The sequence below is a fragment of the Nannospalax galili genome, unplaced genomic scaffold, assembly GCF_000622305.1.
Source record: "Nannospalax galili isolate Female #2095 unplaced genomic scaffold, S.galili_v1.0 scaffold620, whole genome shotgun sequence".
NCBI lineage: Eukaryota > Metazoa > Chordata > Mammalia > Rodentia > Spalacidae > Nannospalax > Nannospalax galili.
This window is the reverse complement of record NW_008346824.1, coordinates 813,302-833,882: the sequence shown is the minus strand read 5'-3', so window position 1 is coordinate 833,882 and position 20,581 is coordinate 813,302. Positions and strand designations below refer to the sequence as shown.

Sequence of the window (20,581 nt, the reverse complement as noted above, 5' to 3'; positions counted from 1 at the left end):
GTGCTATATAGGGAGTTTCGGGACAGCTTGGGCTGCAGTTGAGACCTGGACTCAAATAAACAAAACCCTAAAAGAATGATTTCTAAATTGTTGACTGTGATTTTGTAGAATTTTACTAAGTACATCAAAAAGTTTTGCAGAAATAAACATAGTGAGACAAGCTCAATATCTCAGAAATTTTATCCTTGTGCCCATTGCACCTACAACTTCATACACGAACTGTACAGCTTCAGGTGTCGGCCCTCACCTTCCACTTTATTTAAGACAGAGTCTCTTTTTTAACATATAAATAATTTTATTGAGCTTTTGTAATTTCATATAACAGTTCTTAATCAAATTTAGACCCCCTTCCCCATCCATGTCTCCCCCATCCCCCTACTGGACCTCATGTATTCTGGCATACATGTTAAGTCCTATCCATTTAGGCATTTGTACCCAGATGTCCTTCAGTGTAAATTTGTCCACTGGAGTCTAGTCAGCCCACCTGGAGATTGTATGCAATGTATACTCTTGCTCATCTAGCAGTAATGAGTCTCCAATAGTTCTCAGTCTAATGCCAACCTGTCATCTATTTCTCTCCTCCCCTTTGGGCCTTTAATTGAGTTGACATGGGTCCTGTGTTCAATGCCACCATTGCCTCAAGTTCACACGTGCAAGCTTCCAGTGGCCTGAAAGCCTCTGCGTACCTGTGTTCATGAACTAGTCCTGGCTCTTAAATCTTTCTGTCCCCTCTTCCACAATGGTTCCTGAGCAGTGGATGGATGAGGTTCCATTTAGGAGTCCTATCCTATACTCTGCAGTCTCTTATTCTTTAAAACTTGGCCAGTTGTGGCCTCCTGTGTGCATTGTACTCTTTTTGTATAAGGAAGCTCTACTGGTGAGAGTTGAGAGATGCATTAGTGTTCTCCCCACCTCTTCTTTCACTATGTTTCATGAGCCTAAGTTGTACAACTATCAGCCTCTTTTTAAAGAAATTTAAAAAAAAAATTTTTTTATGTGTATGAGTGTATTGCCTGCACACCCATGTCATGCAGTTCCCCCGGGAGGTCAGAAGAGGGCATTGGATCCCCTAGAATTGGAGTTACAGACAGTTGCTAGCCATCATGTAGGTGCTGGGAACTGAACCTGGGTCCTCTATGAGAGCAGCCAGTGCTCTTAAACACTGAGCCATCTCACCAGACCAGATGTTTAGTGTAAATTAGTATGTCAAACTGCAAAATTCTTCCCCATTTAAAAGTGCAAAACACTATGATAATCTCCATGCACCATGTAGATACCCTTAGACATTGCTCCTTAGAGACTCTGGATTTCACTCTGATGTTCACCATTATAGGTGAGGCAGTTTTGTGCAACAATAGTTTACTAAGTGCCATAGACAGTATACTAAGCAGCAGTTGGCCTATGATAAAACAGTTCAGAATTCTGACAGGCTTGATCTTGTGCAGGAACCACAGCTGCTTCAAGTTGATGTGTGCAACAGCCATGCTGTGTCCAGAAGTCAGCATTTCAGAGCATTGCCCATTCCACTAGCTCTTACATTCTGTCTGACCCATCTTCTATGATGTTTGCTGAGCCTTGGATGCCCTACTGGATGACCCCATAGCTCTGCACATATGGGCAGCACTAATTGGGCTTAAAGGTTTATTATTAACAACAGTAACAACATGAGGTTGGGAGAGCGGATGGCCAGTACTAGGGGCAGTTGAAGGGAGTTAGTGGTAGATGAATATGACCCAGCCACTAAACAGCCTTCCTCTGTGGTCTCTGCTTCAGTTTCTGCCTCCAGGTTCCTGCGGCAGCTTCCCTCAGTGACGGACTGTGACTTGTCAGATGAAATAAACCCTCTCCTCCCCCAATACATTGCTGAAATGTATAAAATTCTCAATGAATAAATAAAATTATTTTTTAAAGTTTCAAAAAAGGGTCAGTAAAGAATCTCACAGAACTGTGAGTTCTACCTTCCTTTAGGTTTCTACATTTAAAACCTGTCTCCTAATTGTGTATCATAGCTGCTATTCAGAAACACTGTTATGCTGTGCATAAAGATTGGCCTCCTCCTCTCCTCTTCTCTCTTCTTTTCTCCTCTCTCTCCCTTTCTTTCCCTCTCACTCTTTCTGTATGTTAGTTACCCATGCTAAAGAGCTTTCTGTTATCCTGCCCACTTAAGCTAACAGTGATTCCTTTCACTTAATTGTTATAGTTAGGAGATACAGAAAAACATGATTCCTATCTAATATCTATCTACATGACTCTGAAAGGGAAACTTAGACAGTCACATACAAATTATTAGCAAAGTGGTAAAAGAGTCTTAAAAATTTCAAGATGTAGCAAGAGGATAATTTTTGATGCTAGGAATTTATTAATCTTCTAAGTCTTTAGTTGGAAAAGGCGGAGAAGCCTTTGAGACGTAGAGCTGGAGGAGCCTTTATTGGCCAGGTAGCTGGGTGGGCCATGCGGATGCTCACTGCCCATTCAGAATTGGAAACTGGGTGGTGCTTAAGAAGCTACCAGAATTCCCATGAACATATTTGACTGGACCACAGATGGTAAAACTCAAAGGGTTCAGTTAGTTAGGTTATGTCTATAGTATGGATATCAAGTGAAGTCTCAAACAGATTCTGGGAAACAATATAAGTAATGATCCAATCATCATGTTATAAGTCAAACTGCTAAATAAAGAACCTGTTCCCCCTTCAACAAATGTATTTCTATAGAACCCTGAAAGGATACATTTAGTATAACCTTCTCAGAGTCCTTGGAGGTCTCCAGAATGTAGAGGCTAAGGAAGAACTGATCTTTTGTCTCACCCCTCACTTCTCTTTCTACCCAGACTGTATCTCTGTTCCTCTTCCTCCTCCACATCCCCACTCCAGCCTACATATCAGAGTATCTAAGTATCTGGCAAATAGTTGCTCCCTGGAAACTCTGGGTGTGGTGGTGCAAATCCTACGGCATAGTCTGTTTTCATGATTCTGGGAAGTGACTGGTATGGAGCTTAAGAGCAGATGTGGGGTTCCTTGAATAATGAATCTCATCCTTCCCTATCCAGGCATAATCTAGAGGGAGGGCACTGTTTCTGGATGGACACATCTCCTTGTCCCATGTATTATAGGCCTAAGAGCAGCAGGGCATCTAACAATCCTCTGTTGTAGGTTTCTGAAGTTTAAGTCACAAATAAACCAGTAGGCATTGAGGGGCTAATAAGTAGTGGTGAGTAATTCCCACATCTCAGTAAGATAGCTCCTGTAATATTGGTTACACCATCTCAACCTTTAATACATGTTGCCTCCATCTCAGAAGAATTTTTGTAGATTATGGATAGTGGTAAAACATTTTAGTTTACATAGCAGATTTGTTATATCCTCAAATTGACTGTCTCTACTTATTGTCAGTTGATTTAACATACATGAAGAATGAACATGGGAGACTAGGGGAGCCTCTCCATAGATCACATACCTAATGGGAAAGGTCCTGGGTTAGATCCCCATCACACAAAACCAAACCACAACCACAAAATCAAAACAGCCAAACATGGTATATGTATGTGTGTGTGTGTGGGGGGGGGTCGTTTTAACACCCTTAATTTTAGTTTGGTTACGAAGGTTTCTGTTGTTGCATGTTGGGTTTTGGGCCTTTTACTTGAGTCATGTATACAAGCTGCCTTATAAACCAGTAGTAACATTCCAGACATAGCAGGGTGCATCCAGCGAGCCAGGGCTGGTGGGGGGGGGCTGCCCTTTTTGCCTCCTTTGCAGACCCTTTGGCCTGTCTTTCCCAGGACTGGGTTTGCAGCCACCCCTGCTTGTCAGCTGAGGTGCACTCACTCAGAGAAGCAGGAGCATTAATCATAAGTGGTATTTTAATCTCTCGAACTGCATTCCCCTTTTTATTCTTCTAAAACAGTCTCACTTCAGGCCACCCCATCTCCTGCCACTGGAAGCAGCAGAGTTCAGCTCACTGCACACAAATAGTGGAATTCATACACAGTTTTATAGTCTTAAAGAGCAAACTCCATTTTTATGAATGTGTCATAGAGGTGAGGCGGCTGCTGACACCATCAGGAACTTGTTTCAGGGGACAAGTCTGCATTCAGGAGCCCGAGGGTTCTCCAGGCTCTTGTTCATGTAGGAGGTACTTGGCACAGTGGTTAGGAGCACATCGTCTGGCATTGGCCTATGGATTTCAAACCTAGTTGTAGCACTTATGACCAAGACCTGGACAGGTTATTCAAACTCGGTGCTTCAGTTTCCTTCTTTACAAATATAAATAATGGCGTATTATTACCTTAATACATACAAAACATTTAGACTCATGTCTGGCACCTTACAAATCACAACAAACAAGTCTTCATTATCTGCTGAGATGGACATGAAACATATATTCTACTTAAAATGGGAGCTGGGTTCAAATTAATATTTTCTCAGCAATAGAAAATGCAGATCTCTCCATTATTGTTGCCTCTTTGCTTCCAGCCACTCTTATAAAGATGATTCATGGTTTTCTTCCGGCAGTGGACCATGGTATTGTCCCCACTCTTTTGGTGCCATTGTCATCACATTTGCCTGACCTGGGTCTTGACAGTCTGCTGCTACACATTGTTTTTGTTAAGGCATGGGAATGCCTGCTCCTTTCTGCTCTTCCTGCAAGCAGTTAATTCCTCCTTGATACAGAACAAGTAAGGGCTACTTCATGTTTGCAATCCAAGATCTGGAGCATTCCTTCCCTTCTCTGAAGCTCTAAATGAACAAATACTGTTAAATGATGCACGGCTTTGCATATTGAATGGTGGGAGGTGTTTTCATATTTCTGTCCTTTGTCAATGAGATGTGACTCTGTGCTGTCTTAGATCAGTTGGTGGATCTCATTCCATTTGATATGGTTCCACCACGTTCATATCAATATTCTTACAGCTGTCAGCTGTCCATTTTTCCTCCATCCATATAGCAAAACACAGGTAGGTCTTTTTTGAAAAAATTATTTATTGAGAATTTCATACATGCATAAAAGGTGTTTTGATCAAATCCATGCCCACTCCCTCCTCTCCAACTCCTCCCATATCTCCCCATCACTTTTTTTCTGATAACTGTATGTACTCCTTCTTTTGTGGGGCTTTTTGCTACTCTAACATTCCCCCCTCTGAAGAGTAACCCTAAGATCTTTTAGGGATTAGATAAGAGCTCCCAAATACTTTCGCCATTTTTGGCCTTTGGAACAGAGTACGTTGCTAAGAGGCCCAAGGACATTTTGACTTTTAGCCAAGAAACTGGCTACTTTTCTTTGGGGTCTTTTTACCCTAACTGCCTAGCCAGTTACTACCTCCTATTCTTATCACACCATCCTCTGAAGCGGTTACCCAAATTGCTGATAGGGAATTGGGACACCGACCACTCCGGCTTCTTTCATGCCGAACAAGGATGCAGGGTGAGGCAACTGGCATATCCCTTCAGTGGGTCTATCTAAAAAACTCCAAAATTGCATAAATCTTATCTGTAGGGAGAAAAGAAGGTCCTTGACTGGTGAATAGGGGATGTGAAGGAAAAGTAAAGGCAGGAGTAGTTAGCATTATGAGTTCTAGACAGGGAACCAGAAAAAAGTCAGAACAGGGCAAATTCCAAATGTTCATGAGAGTCCATTAGAATATCTTGATGAGAGCTTCCAAAAGCATCCCTCTATTGGGTTCCTTCTCATTTTTCTTCTCTCTGCTAAGGATGGACTTGACAGGGATGGATTCAGGATTTGCTTTCAGGCATTTTGATAACTGTTGGAGTGGGTAGAATCAGTGTCAGTTCCCTCTAAAAGGCTTTTAGATAGGGGGAGAAAAAAATTTAGCCATCATTTTAGAACACTATCAGGCTGTCTCCCTTAACTACAGGTGAGCACTACGGTATTGCAGACCAAGATTTGAAGTCTTACATCTGAGCAGGACTTTCTGATTAGGAACAAAATCATCAATGAAAAATAATTGTCTAAATAACTTTTTATATGGATTTAGGCCTAATGCCTGGGAAGTGTAATCCCTTGAACTCTTAAAGAAATATACTGATCACTTTAGTCTTTGATTATACTTTCCTTTTGGGTGTTTAAGACCATCCAGTTGGCCTACATAAATCAATTTATTTTTACACCTAAGGTCATTTGAGGATCTGTTCCTTGGGGGTCACATGGGCTTGGGAGGAGCCCCTGGCTCCTTTGCTTTACCAGTTCCATCTATGTGAAGATAAGTCAAAGGTCCTGCTCAACCATGGCTGGCTTCACTTGGAAACATGTAGGAAATGTTTCCTCTGAGTTGACCCTCCTCCTTGTAGACTGGACACTGGTTCAAGTCCATCTCGTGGGGTCTCCATGTCCTCCCTGAACAAGAGGAGAGGTGACTCACCACAGTTACAGGACATTTTGAGAGATGTTCATAGTCCCCTGGAACTTAGTTGACCATGGAGGGCAAGGGTCAAAAATTGTCCTTTAAGTCCCTCCGACCAGATTAGTATGTGCCTCAAAGTATGGCTGTTAAACATCCAAGAAGGATAGTTCCACTGGTCTGGTAAGTAAGCTCAGTAAATTCATTGGTTCCCCAGTAAAACTTTAATCAAACATTGGTTTGACCCTAGAACCTTAAAAGGGTATAAGCATTACTTAGTATCCCCAGGAACAGAATTCTCACAACAGATGGAAAATTTATTTGTTAATGTTATTATGTCTCATAATTATTAAAAAAGAAAATGAGACTGTAAAAAGTGTTAAAAAGATATGAGAATGGAGATATATTCCATATAGACAGAAAAAATGAGAAAGCCTAAGCAAGTGATGAAGGTCAGTGTAGGTTTGTTATGATATATAAAGGATGACACAAAAATAATATACACATAATCTTAAATTTTCTAAGGTCATAGTTTAGTCAACTAGTTTAAGGAATAAAATATACATCTAGTCAAGGTTTATCTGAGAACATCGGGGTTTTTCACCCAAGCTTTATCATCAGAGCTAGATCTTATACATGCAAAGACAAATGAGTCTTTTCTTTGACTCACATCACAGCCTCACACAAACCCCATGGAGGAGGGTAAGCAGCATTTTTCTTATCTCTTTCCTTTTAAAACAATCACTTGGGACTGAAGAATTGACACAGCCACAAAGAAAATCCAGCGTGTTAATGACATAATAACTCAATGATGAACAATGGGGATGGGAACATAATACGCCACAAATTTTCTTTCAGTCACAGAAGATCTTATTAGACGGAATGCTGAACACAATGACTGTGTAATTTTTTCCCTGGAGGAACTTTCCTTGCATCAGCAAGAAATAGAAAGACTGGAACATATTGACAAATGGTGCCGGGATTTAAAAATTCTCTATCTTCAAAATAACCTCATTGGAAAAATTGGTGAGTATTATTCTTTTGTTCTTATGACTTATTTGACCCTTTGAATGGGAGAATTTTGGAAAATGCAGCTATATTGTTGGAGGGGATCAATAATTGAACAAGAATGGTAAAACCGACACAGTCCTGTCTTAGTAGTTGTGTGTGGAACATTTCCCAAGCCTTCCCATGTGTATTTGGTCTTGGTGCCAGAAGGATGTTATTAAATTGGATGTGGAGTTAAATGTGAGGTTCATGTAAGTTGACCTAACCTTTTAAAAAGATTCAAAGGGGGAGGAGATGAATCATGCTTTTGCCATGACTGGACATCACTATATAAAACTAAAAAGATCATGTTAGAATTTAAAAGTTCTTGTGTGGATATATGCCAGAAAGTTTTTTGTTGTTAAAGAAAAATCACAGCTGCAAAACCTTCGGAGCAACCGAAATGTCTTTCAGTAGGGGAATGGGTAAGCCATGGTACATCCAGAAAAATCGAATAGTATTCCATGCTTAAAAAGAAAAGAAATAGCTGGACATGCTACCATTCATGTAGCACTCAAGAGGCAGAGGCAGGTGGATCTCTGTAAGGTCAAGGCAAGCCTGGTCTACATAGTGTCAGACCAGTTGGGGCTACAGGGAGACCATACCTCAAAAATGACCAGAAAGAAATGAAATGAAATGAGCTATGGAGCTACAAAAACACTTGGAGGAACCCTAAATGTGTATAAGTGAAAACAGCCAGCATAAACAGGCTGAACCTTCATAGTTAGTTGACTCCAACTATGACATTCTGCAAAAGGCAAGACTACAGAAACAGTAAAAAGACCCCTGATTCCAAGGAGCTGGGAGTAGTGAACAGTGAATAGCAGTGCACAGAGGACTTGTAGAGCAAGAGAACTAATCTGTGATACCGTAATGGTAGATCCAGGCCGTCTTATATCTGTTGGAGGCTATCTTACATCTGTTGGAACTCACACATTGTACCATACCAAGAGTAAATGTGTGGGTGATGATGATGATATACAGGTTTACCAGTTTTAACAAATGTACCAGTCTGGTGTAGAGTATTAATAGAATGGAGGCCAGCAGTGGGGTTGGACAGGAAGGGGAAAGGGCATATGAGAACGCTGTAATTTCTGTTCAGGTTTTCTATGATCATAAATCTGCTCTAAAAATACATATGTATTTTTAAAAAGTCCTTGTCAGGACTCGTTTTTCCATATTGTTGAGTGAAAAGCAGTAGGTTCAGTCGGGGATACCAAGTGGGCTCTAGTTTGGAATGCAATTGACAGGTAAATGTAGGAGTCAGGTAGACAAGATCAGAATATAAGCATTAAAACTGATAAAGCTCTTTCAGTACAATGCTGTAGCCTAGGCTTGTAACCAGACAGCTTGCTACTACTGCCTCAGAATAAATCTGTCAGTTAACATGCAGAATTGAGCAAATGCGATGTATTCTCTAGTAGGGAGACTCCAGAAGCCAGGAAGAAAGGAAGGAGGGACTGATCATGCCCATTCTCTTCTCCAAATTTCCCCATCAGATAACATTTTTAATTTTAAAAATTTATTTTTATTTTATGTTGATGAGTCTTTTGCCTGCATGTAAGTGCACCTGTGCATGCAATGCCTGTGGAGGCCAGAAGAGGGCGTCACACCCTTTGGAATTGGAGTTACAGATGGTTGTTAGCTGCATTGTGGATGCAAGAACCAAGCCTGTGTCTTTTGTTAGAGCAGTCAGTGCTCTTAACTGCTGAGCCATCTCTCTAGACCCCACCCCCACCCCCCATTAGATAAATTGGCCTTTCCCTGCATCCACACTCGCCATAAGAATGAATTAAAGGCAGACAAAAGGGAGGTCCGTAGAACAATTTTCATAGGGTTCTGCCACATGGGACCAAATGGAGCAGTATCAATACTTGTAAAAGCAACAGTATAATTAATTTAATGGTAAAAGGAAGCCCAGGCTCTATCATCAGGCAGCCTTGGCTGTGAACCCTGTCTCAACTCTATCACTTACTTCAAGCTGTGTGAAAACAGACAAGTCATTTAACCTATCTGAGACTTATAAAATGGGGCTAGCAACACCTATTTAGCAATAGGTACAAGGATTCCATGAAGTGATATGCTTCCCATGGGATAACTGCTTAGCTACTGCCCAGCTACTCTTGTTACTAATGTTATCACTTAGCCCAGGCTACCCAAGTGAAGGTAGGGGCAGAAGGGAGAGAAAGAGGGAATTTGTTGAGGAGACAGAGACAGTGCTACCCTGGAACCCAGAAGTCAGCTTTAAGGTTGAAGCTACTTTTTCATGGTGAGGAATGGTGGTTCTCAGTGAAGGCATTTAGCCATGACCACTAGCATTTTTGGTTACCACAGATGTGTGTATTGGAGATGTGTATGCTACTGGCCCTAGCCAGGGGAGGCCAGGAGCACTACTAGTATGCACAGGGAAAGTGTTATTCAGCTCAAAATATTAGTGTTACTGAGGCTGAGAAATTCTGGTGGCCTGGTTGCCTCTAATTCTGTGGATCACTGAATACTGGCTCCAGAATTATAAAAAGCCCAGATTTGCATTGCCTTTGAAGATTTAGTAAAACTATATATTTCTTCAGATAAGTATTTTCGGCATCTTTTACTTTACCAGAAACTAGAGTCTGGCACATTGTTCAATTAGAAAGGCGGTTAGAGAAAAGCACTAGCTTTTATTCATGGGAGTATTGAAGACGGTGCTAATTGTACAGATCTCAAAGAGTTCCCGAAATTTTAATCTCCACAGCTGGGTCCATCACAATTACTAATCAGTAGCATAGTATTTCAGGCCTTTTCATAGCTGTGAGAAAGCTTAAATTTTTGCTTCCAAAGTATTCTTAAACACTTTTAAATCCTAATAATGGGATTCCTCAATGTGCCTCCACCGGTAGGCATTTAGCCACTTACTTAGCAAGTAAAAGTTCTTCTCTAGGCTCCACATATGCTCCCCTGCTATTGAGGGAGAAATTTATAAAATAACTGCCTTTCTTAGAGTTCCCCGGCTCCCTGGGTAGGACAAATGGACTTTGGAGGAAGGTTCTGCTCAGCCTTGATGCAAGTGTGAACCAAGGACTATCTAGGGGCTGACCAAAGTACAGAGTCTGTGAGGTGGGCACCAGCTGTCAACTTTCTCAACATGCCCCTGTGGGCCTCGTAGGATTGGGAACCCCAAGCTTCTTTCACCTAAGAAGGGATTTGGTCCACAGGAAATCTACTGGCCTGCTTATAGCAGCTGGTGACAACAGCTCCTAGAGCGGTTTGGGCTAGTGCTTGCCAGATGCTCGAGAGGGCCTACATAGTTTTACTCATAGCGTCTTTTTGTCTTTCTCTTGGTCACTTTAGCCTCTTGACTCTTGAGGAATTAATTGAGGAAATTCTTCCTGTATGGCTCTTGAGTCGATTTCTACTGGATGGCTCCAGTATTTAGAGGGCTACACAAATAACAAAGGTGGGAAAGAGAAGTTCTATTGTGAACAGGTATCCCACAGTGAGGTGGCAGCTTTAACAGTAATAAGTGAGTATTTTTGTTCAGAGTGTAGACTAGACACTCTGCCTATGTTGATTCTTGGCACGTAGAAATCTCTAAATCTGTTGCAAACTGAATGCTCAGATGTTGCTAGAGAACCTTTTATAAACATTAGCAATATTTAAATAACTTAATTACTGAGAGACGCTTGAATTTATCTTCAAATCTTCATCTTTAAAATGAGTAGACTGAGGCCCTGAGTATGACACATTGTATACATTGTTGTTCTCAGATATTGGGGATATATATATACCTATATATGACTTAAATTTTAGATGAACTCTGAATGGTGATAAGTATGATGATTATAAATCATGCTTGATATTCATAATATCCCAGAGAATCTTGGAGAGAAGCATTACTTAAATGACTGCTCCAAATGCACATTTATTAGCAACAATGTCATCTTTCATGTCATTCTTTTAAGGTGAAGTATAATGATTTAGTGCATAGCTCTGGAGCTAAATATTTTGCCTCTACCATTTACTTGGACAAGTGGGTTGATTCCCTGTATCTTAGTATCCTGATTTATCAAATGGAAATAGCAATAGTTTTTACTTTGCATTGTTTTTATTAAGCTTAAATAAGATAATATGTATAAGGATGACAAGATGGTTTAGTGGATTAAGGCAGTTGCCTCCAAGCCTGACCACTTGAGTTTGATCCTTATATGGTAGAAGGAGAGATCCAACTACCCTAAGTTGTTCTCTGACCTCCACACACATGTGCTGTGGGATGCGCAACACTCACATGTACACAGTAAATAAATGTCATTCAAAACTGTTAAAGATAATATATGCAAAAATACTATAAAATGGCATATACAAAGCATCCATATTAGTTATGCCTTACAAGTTTTAAAATATTTAGTTTAGTTTGTGTGTGTGCCTAAGTGTGTGTATGTGCACCACATGCATGCGGGCAATTGTGAGCTGCCATGTGGGTGCTGGGAACTGAATCTGGGTCCTCTGGGAGAGCAGCAAGCACTCCCAACTGCTGAGTCACCTCTCTAACCCCTTCTGAGTTGTTTTCTCAAGCCTCATTCTACAGTGATTCCTTAACTTGCTTATACACGTCGTTTTGCCTGAATGGGCTTTCAGATTTATTTAAACAGATAATCCCATGTCAGGTTTATTTTGGTTTCAAGTAAAACTCCATTCCCCATGGCTTAACAGTAAGGAAAACTTATTTTATCAAATTATAAGTTGAGGTACAATAGTCTCTGGAGGTAGTGGCTTCCTTTTCTCTCTTCCGTAGTCACAGAGTGGGCCTTATCCTACAGCAGGTTCCCTCACCACCAAGCATAACTACTAATGGGATTAAGACTTCTATCCTTATTAATATCCTGCAGTAAAAAGACACAGGAAGTCTCAAAGCATAGGCCTTTGAGCTTTTCCTGGGCTGACTGGGAATGCATGGAGTATAATCCTTTTCTGTACCATGTGACTTCCAGCCAGGAGATGCTATGGGCTGGTTGGCTTAAGCTCAAGTTCTGGAGCTTTTTAAATCACGAAGGAGAGACTGAGTACTGTGCACTGGCCAGCTTGCCTAAACATAGCCCTGTGGACCAGGGGATAGGTAGAGACATGAACAAACACTGGTTTCCTTAAGAAGGCTGGAGGGAGAAAGGGAAGTTGTAGTCAGTCTAGTGTCTGATAAGCGGGGAAGTTTGAAAAAAAGGATGCATCTGCTAACCAAACTAATAACCTTAGATTTTCCATATCATTTTCATGACTGATTATGGAAAATATTTATCTTGCAGTTTCATTAACTCCATCATTTGTATTTCAGAAAATGTTAGCAAACTCAAGAAACTTGAATATTTGAATTTAGCTTTAAACAACATTGAAAAAATTGAAAATTTGGAAGGTAAGAATTTTCCTGTTCTATTTATGAATTCAATCAAAATTTAAAAGTAGATTTAAGCAGGATTTTATAAACAATAAGTATACTTTTAACATATTTTATATAAATCTTATACTTGTTAATTTTAAAAAAGGTAATCAATAAAATGGTACATAAATTCCCAAACTAGAAATCTCCTTCATTCTCCTCCTAACCTAGTCATTTTAGCATATGTAGTTGAAAACATCTTTGTGTATATGAGATGATTTTGTCTCATTTTTGCTTTTATAAATGAGGTTACAAGTATTACTTTTTAAAGTTTTTGACATTTTTATTGTGTGTATGACACGTGTGTCACAGCATATGTGGAGGTGGAGGTCAGAGGACAAATTGTGAGAGTTGGTTCTCTATTTCTACCACGGTGGGTTCTGGGGCTTCAAACTCAGGTCAGCAGGCATGGCCACAGGCACCTTTACCCACTCAACCATCTCACTGGCCCTTATAAATGTTATTTTTTCCTTGCGGTTATTATTTTGAAAATTAATTTCTCCCTTGAAATTACCTAGTTCTTTTGCTATTCAAGAAAAGGGACTGTAGGCGCTGCACTGGAATAATTATAGATGGATTGAGCTAACCATGTCTACAGATGGACATTTGAGAGGATTTCAGCCTTTTGCTAAAATAAGCCGGCTGCAGCCAGCTTCCTTCCTCAGCCACTATGTGTGCATGTGCAGGTCCCCCACCCCATCCCCTGGATTTTATTTAGACATGAAATTCCTAGATTTAAATATGCAGATTTTGAAATACGCTGCCAATTTTTTCTGCAAGAGGATTGTGTCCACTTGTACTTGCACCTGATGGCCCACGTCAGTGCCTCTTCTGCACAGCGCATCCTGCTTACCATACGCTGTCTTTCCTTTTTCCTTTTTAAGAACTTTCTATTGAATTTTTGTGAATTTCATGCAATACATTTTGATTCATTTAGATCCTTTCCCTATCTGCATCTCTCCTACTAGTCCTCAGATTAGTTTCATGTACTCTATTTCATATATTTATATGTAAATGTTTATGTTATGTATTTATTTATATTTTATACAGTGAATACATTATATATTATGTATAACTACAGAGTCAAATTTGTTTCCCCAATGTCCTCGATGTGAAGCCTGGTTAACCCACCAAGAGTCACACCCTTAAAAACTTGACTCTCTTCTTCCCAGCAGCCAATACTTCTCAGGGAGGGTTGGGGTTTCTTACCCACTTCCACATGTCTGTGCTGGGATTTTGTCTAGCTTGAGCTTACATGGTATTTGTGCATGCTGTCACCATTGCTGTGAGTTCATTTGAGTAACTACTTCCCAGCTGTCTTGAAAGCTGTTTCCTTGTGGTCATCCACACCTCTGGCTCTTACCATCTTTCCGTCACCTCTTCTGCAACAATCTCCGAGCCTTTGGAGGCAGAAGTTTGATACAGGGGTCCAGTTCAGCGACAGTCTCCTGCAGCCTCTCATTCTCTGCATGTGGCCAGTTGTGGGTTTCTTTGTTTATCACCATCTGCTACACAAGGAAGCGTCTCTGTGAGTCTTGGAAGATGCGTTAATCTGTGGGTATAACAGTAAGTTATTAGGAGTCACTTAAATACTATATCTATTTGCTTCAACAACAACTGGCCTGACAAGATTCGACCTCTGGTGCAACAATGTCACAAATATTATGGTAGTAAGAAGATGGAGCCTATACCTGACATTGGTATCAGGCTATGAACATGTGGCTAGACAGGCTGTAGGCCACAGGAGAGAACCTAATACATACACTGTCTTTTAAGCAGGAATGCAGTGCTGTCTGGTGATTGCTTTATTATGCATCTCATTAATTGTTATTGATCTTGGCATTCAGATGCTTATTGAATATTGGTATTTCTTCTATGAGTTTGAAGATGTTTCCTATCTTACATGTACTTTTTCAGTTGATTTTCCCTCTTTGAAAATGCACTCTTCCACGTTCCGGATCTTAACCCATTGTCATAGGTTACAGATACTTTTCTTTGGTATACTACATCTTCATTGATTTCAGTCACAATGCTGGTTTGCAGAAACCTTCCATTTTAATATAGTCAGTTGTCAATCATTTTATTTTTTATTTCAAAACACAATCTATTTTATGTTAAGTTCTACTTCCACTTACTCTCTCTAATCTATCTCAAATGTATCATGTAAACTGAACCAAGAGGCACCATTTCCTCAAAAGGTATCATAACTGAAATTTTTGGACCACTCTTTAAAATTGAGATATAATTTGCATAGCATAATACTCATCATGTTAAATGCACAATTCGGTGGTTTTCTGTACAGTCTTCCACTTTAGAACACTTTAATCATGGAAAATCCCTCACATCATTTGGCATTTACTTCCCATTCGCCCCTGCCTTGCCAGTAACAAATCTGGATTGCCTCTCTCTGTAGGGTTTCCCATTATGAACATTTAAAATCAACAGAATGACACAGATCTAGGTCTTTTGTGTCCAACCTCCTTCTCTCCACACAGTGTTTTCAAGGCTTCTCCACTCTGTAGCATGTGTCAGTGCTTTGTGTCTTTTTATTGTAGATAGTACTCCATAACATAGAAACTGCATTTTTTGTTCATGTTCATAAGCTGATGGATATTTGGATCACTTCTACTTTTTACCCACTAAAAATAAAATTTCCAGAGCTGGCTGAGTGGGTAAAGCACTTGTGATATAAGCATGAGGATCTGAGTTTGGAGCCCTAGCACCCACTATATGTGTTTTAGTTACTTTCTTAGTTGTTCCTGAGGATTACAGTTAGTTTCCTAATTCATAATAATCTAGGTCAGATTAACACTATGTTAATTTCAATAGTATTCAAAACCTTGCTTCTGTGTGAGGGTTTCTATCTTTTCTTTTATGCTGTAATTATCACAAACAACATCTTTATCTATTATAAGCCCATCAATATAAATTTGTAATGATTTGTTTTTGTAGTTACTGAAAACATAAGTTTGAAGGAAAAATAAACACAAACAAAAATGGATTTATATCGATTGCCTTTTATGTTTTCCTGTGTAGTTTCTTTTATTGAGAATTCTTATTTTATTAATATTTGAATTTGAATATTAAATGCCAGTGCAGGAAAAGAAATGTTAAAGGTCAGACCGCTAACATGAACATATTTGTTTTGATAATCTAACTCTTTGCTGCATCATCTTCAGTTGGGCTGTCAGTGTCACTAGGCAGATTCTTTCTTCTACTTCTGAAACTTGCTTCAGGATGTGGTTGACCTTGACCTCATCAAATTCCAAATGCAGAAATTCAGATCTTCTTTTGTAGGCAATGGGGAAGGAATGGAACTCTGCCCCTAAAATTCTACTGTGTGGCTCCTTTTCACTTTCTTTCACATGCACTGCTGGTCTACACTGCCTGCCTGTACTGCTGGTGCACACTGCTGATTCCCACTGCTACTTCACAATGTTGGTCCACAATCCTGGACCACACTGCTGGCACCACCAGTCCCACTACTGATCCACACAGCTATTCCACACTGCTGGCCCACATGATAGTCCACACTGCCAGTCTACATTGCAGGTCCACACTGCTGGTATACATTGCTAATTCATGCTCCTGGTCCACATTGACGATTTGCATTCGCACTGCAGGTTCACACTGCTTGGTTTGCCTTGTCTGTACATCCATAATTCCAGCTCTGTTAACAGTGATAGGCTTTGTGTTTGAGCAGAGTGTCTTGAATGAGACTTGCTCTCCATGCCCCAGCCCAGGCCCCACAAGCCATTGTCCCAGCGACTCTGGTTCATGAACTCTCTCAGCTTCTTGTGGCTCCTCCAGAGTTTGGATCCTACAGTGTCTTGATCAGATGTGATCCTACCTTGCTTCTTACTTGGAGCAGTCAATGCAACAGACTTAAGGCCTCCCTTATCTTCACCAGAAGGGGTACATCTCCTCACTTGGCATTTTTGAGTAGGATTGGAGCAGCTCCTCCTTGATGCCCGTGTGCTGGTGGAAAGCCTTCTGGGCCGGGGCACTGAGCAGCCTACTCAGAGGTTTGTAGCCCTGGAGTTCACCACTGTGCCTACAAAGGCTCCACCCCCAACGTCTAATCAAGGCCGGTTTTGATATTTTAATATAAATTTGAATTACTAAGTAGTGTCATCATTTAAAAATTAGTTTTCCTTAAATATAGAATTCTTGACGTCTTCTTTCCTCTCTCATTTTGTTCATTCCTTCTTCTCTCTTTCCTCTCCCTATTTCTCTGTCTCTTTTTCTGTCTCTCTGTCTCCCTATCTCTTTCTCTATGTTCTCTCTCTCTCTCTCTCTCTCTCTCTCTCTCTCTCTCTCTCTCCCCACAGCTGCTTTTAGCTGGATTCTGCTTATATTCAGCTGACCTTCCAGGTCTCTTAAGCTGTATATCTTATTGAAACTAGTTTGTCTTTTTTTTCCTGAAGTTTGAGACATTTCACTAGACTTAAATTCCAGAATAACTATATATTAATTCCTACTCATTCTAAAATTCTTTTCATTTACAGTTAACCTTTTGTTTTGGACATAAGTTTCAACCACTTCACTGTCTGCTGTACAGATTTTCTGTTTTTCTGTAGCGTTATTTTTTTGTCATGGACGAAGTATCTTCTAAGTTCTTTCATGATTTGTTTAGAACTTTATCTAGTTTCAATTTCTTTGGTTCTCTAAATGTTCTCTCATCATCACTCATTTTCCCTAAGTGGGAACACGATTTCTAACAATCAACACAGAGGATCTGGTGTGTCCACTGGTGGTGTGGGCTTGTTCTGTGGTTGAGAGGTTTGGTTTTCCCAGCCAACCTCTTCTGCCTGGAAGGGCTTTGTGCCCTGTGAGTGGGTGGAGTGTTCTGATGGGCATCCTTGCCACAGAGTGCGGGGTGTTGAGCAGAGGCAGGCAAGCTGCTCACCACCCCACTCCCATCTGTCGGTAGCTAAAATTGGGTGGGTTTCACTTAGGACATGGTAAGTTTAATTTATTTGCATCCCCATGTAGAAATGAATATTTCAGTGCCAATCAAGCTCATGTTCCAACAATCATAAATATGTATTGTTCGTTTTTAATTTTCATTCTCAAATCCTAGAAATTGCATTATCAAGTTCCCAAACTCAGTATCCAGATGCTGTTTTGCACCAGCGTCTTCTGCTTTCAATGCACAGTCACTGCTGTCCCCCATACACTACAGCTCTGTCATGGTTAGCTTATGGTCAAATAGAATGACAATATTTACTCTGTGTGAGTGTTTTGTGGTAGTAAATTTTGGGTCTAAAATGTCAGAAAATCCGTGACAAATCGTACTCTTTTGAGTTATCCAGGGCTTGCTGTTTTCCTTGAGGAAGTGTTGGACAGTTCTCTTTTAATGTTTGTTCTGCCTAGTGACCACTAGAGGGCAGCATGGCCGCTATTGTGTTTTGAATTTTGTGAGCTGCTGCTCACAGTCTGCCTCCAGCCTCTCAGCTACCTGGACAAGTCTCCCTTTCTGTGCTCTGCCACCCAGTTCTAACATAAAAGCAGGGGGACAGGGTAGGCTGGGCCGTACCTGTCAAGATGAGGGGTGTGAAAAGAGAGAGTGCTCGCATGTTTTTGGTCTAAATTGAAGGTCTGGAAGTGAGAGAAGAGGAAGATGGATGTATGTATTCAGCCTACCTGCTAGGGTAAATCTTAGTATGATCTTAAAGATCAGAAAAAGAAATGAAAGAAGGATAAAGCAAGGAAAAGAAACACATTTTCCCTTCCCTCTTTTCCTCTTTTCCAGGTGTGCTGGACAGCTTCATTGTCAGCGTGACACACCTGAGTAGAGGGAGCCTCAATTGAGGAGTTTTCTTTATTGGACTGAGCTGTGACTATGTCTATGGGGCATTTTCTTTATTGTTGAGTGATGTGGAAGGACCCAGCACAGTGTAGGTGGTACCACCCCTGGACAGATGGTCTTGTGCTTAAGAAAGCAGACTGAGCATGGGACAGGGGAGCAAGCCAGTTCCTCCATGGTCTGTGCTCCAGGTTCCCGCCCTGAGTTCCTGCCTTAGCATTCCTTGATGGTGGACTGTGTTGTAAGCCAAATAAACCCTTTCCTCTCCAAGATGGTTTTGGTCAGTGTTTTTATCACAGTAACTGAAAGTAACTAGAACATCAGAGTACAATTAAATACCTGTTTTCTTCCCCTCCCTGCTCTGAGCTGTCCCACCCTAACCTGGAGGGAAAGGTATGAGATCCTTTCCCACTTGAGGAAATCATCTTGCTGATTTCAGGGACCTTTGGATCCCTGGGGTCAGTACTGGTTTGGTCCAGTTCTGCCCTGAGGACCTGCTCCTCTCTAGCATGGAGAACATGGTTTAATTTTCCACAGACCAAGTATTAAGATTTGTCACTTTAGAAACTATTATGAAGAAATGGAGGGTCCTGAGTCCATCGTCTATAAAACTGTAACAAAATTCCAACCATGAGATTTTCTTGTTGTTGAAGTCTTTCAAATGTCAGTCTTATGTGAACGTCGTTAAAATGTTTGGCAGATCCTTTCAATGTAAACTTAACATTGTATGTCAACACATAACAGTCCTCACCTCACAGAGCATAAGAGATAGTTTATTCTGAGCCAAATACAAGTGACCATGGCCTAGGAACACAGATTAAGGTTGCCCTAAGTGATGTGTCCAATGTGGAAGTGGTTACATGAACTTTTTCAGTCACCAAATAAAGTAAGTTAAAAATCAAGGCATTTACTAAATGCATTAGTGGGGATGTCAGGTAGGCAGGTTCCAGCAAAGGACGGAAAACTCTGATAACATTTAGATGATATCCAATGACATTCTTAGCTTTAAGCTGTTGGAATTTACTGGTCTGCTAAGTTCACAATTCACAGGTTTTATCTGGAAGTTGAAAGGATATTGTGCTAGATACAGACCACGAATGCTAATTAGCTATTAAAGGGGCTAAAGATAGTCTGTGATAATTAGGTTCTGGATCTGTAACACTCCAGCTCCCCACAATCACAGTTCTAATCCCTCAATCAGTCTTGTGTAATCCTCAATATAGGTGTGGCTGTTTCCCGAGAAGTTCAGTTTACGGTTGCTCAAGCATCACATTTTGTGCACGCAGAGGCCACATGCTATTTTATGTCCCATAGTGCTATGAAAGCTCATTGCTAGCATCTGCTAAAGGTAAGTCTTAACAGGTAGAAAGGCAGTCTGCAGAAGAGAGATGTGGCTGTTAAAGCCAGTAAGGAAGAAGTCCCTGGCACATATTCACAGTTGGTCATTGTGGTCTGGGTCTAATTGCTTTTTCATTTTCTTCCTTCTGTACCTGGCATAATGTTTACACAGATAAAAGCCAATCTGAAGTTAAAGTAATCAGGAACACAGTATGGTCTAAAACAATCACAACTATTTTAACCAACCAAAAAATCCTCTATCATTATACTCTCTACACTATAGGTTTCCCCCTGTGCCTACAGTCATTTGTATTTTATGAAATATTTTAATTGATATTTGGAATTTTTTACAGCTAAATGGATTTTAATGTTCCTGGAATAGTGCAACCATCCCCACAATAAATCTCAGACATTTTCCATCAATCTGCTGAGAAATCTTCTACCTTTTTTTCCAGTCACTCCCTATCTGTCTCTTTTGTAGCTGCAGATGTCTTTTCTATCTCTATAAATTAATCTATTCTGGACATCTAATATAAATGAAATCACATATTATGTAACCTTTTGCATCTGGCTTGTTTTACTTAGCACAATGCTTTTGAGGTTTTTCCTTTTTTTTAACTTTATT

At 40.4% G+C, this 20,581-nt stretch overlaps 1 protein-coding gene across 4 annotated transcripts in view; it reads left to right on the top strand.

Annotated features, from left to right (window-relative positions):
- Positions 1-20,581, top strand: part of Lrrc6 (leucine rich repeat containing 6) — a 119,366-nt gene that overhangs the window by 7,191 nt on the left and 91,594 nt on the right. For 3 of the 4 annotated variants that reach the window (XM_017800631.2, XM_008843179.3, XM_029568365.1), the window contains exons 2-3: positions 7,214-7,381; positions 12,708-12,785. In XM_017800631.2, coding sequence (XP_017656120.1) covers positions 7,214-7,381; positions 12,708-12,785 — 246 coding nt within the window. The remainder of the gene's footprint in view (positions 1-7,213; positions 7,382-12,707; positions 12,786-20,581) is intronic. The other variant, XM_029568364.1, reaches the window with a different exon arrangement.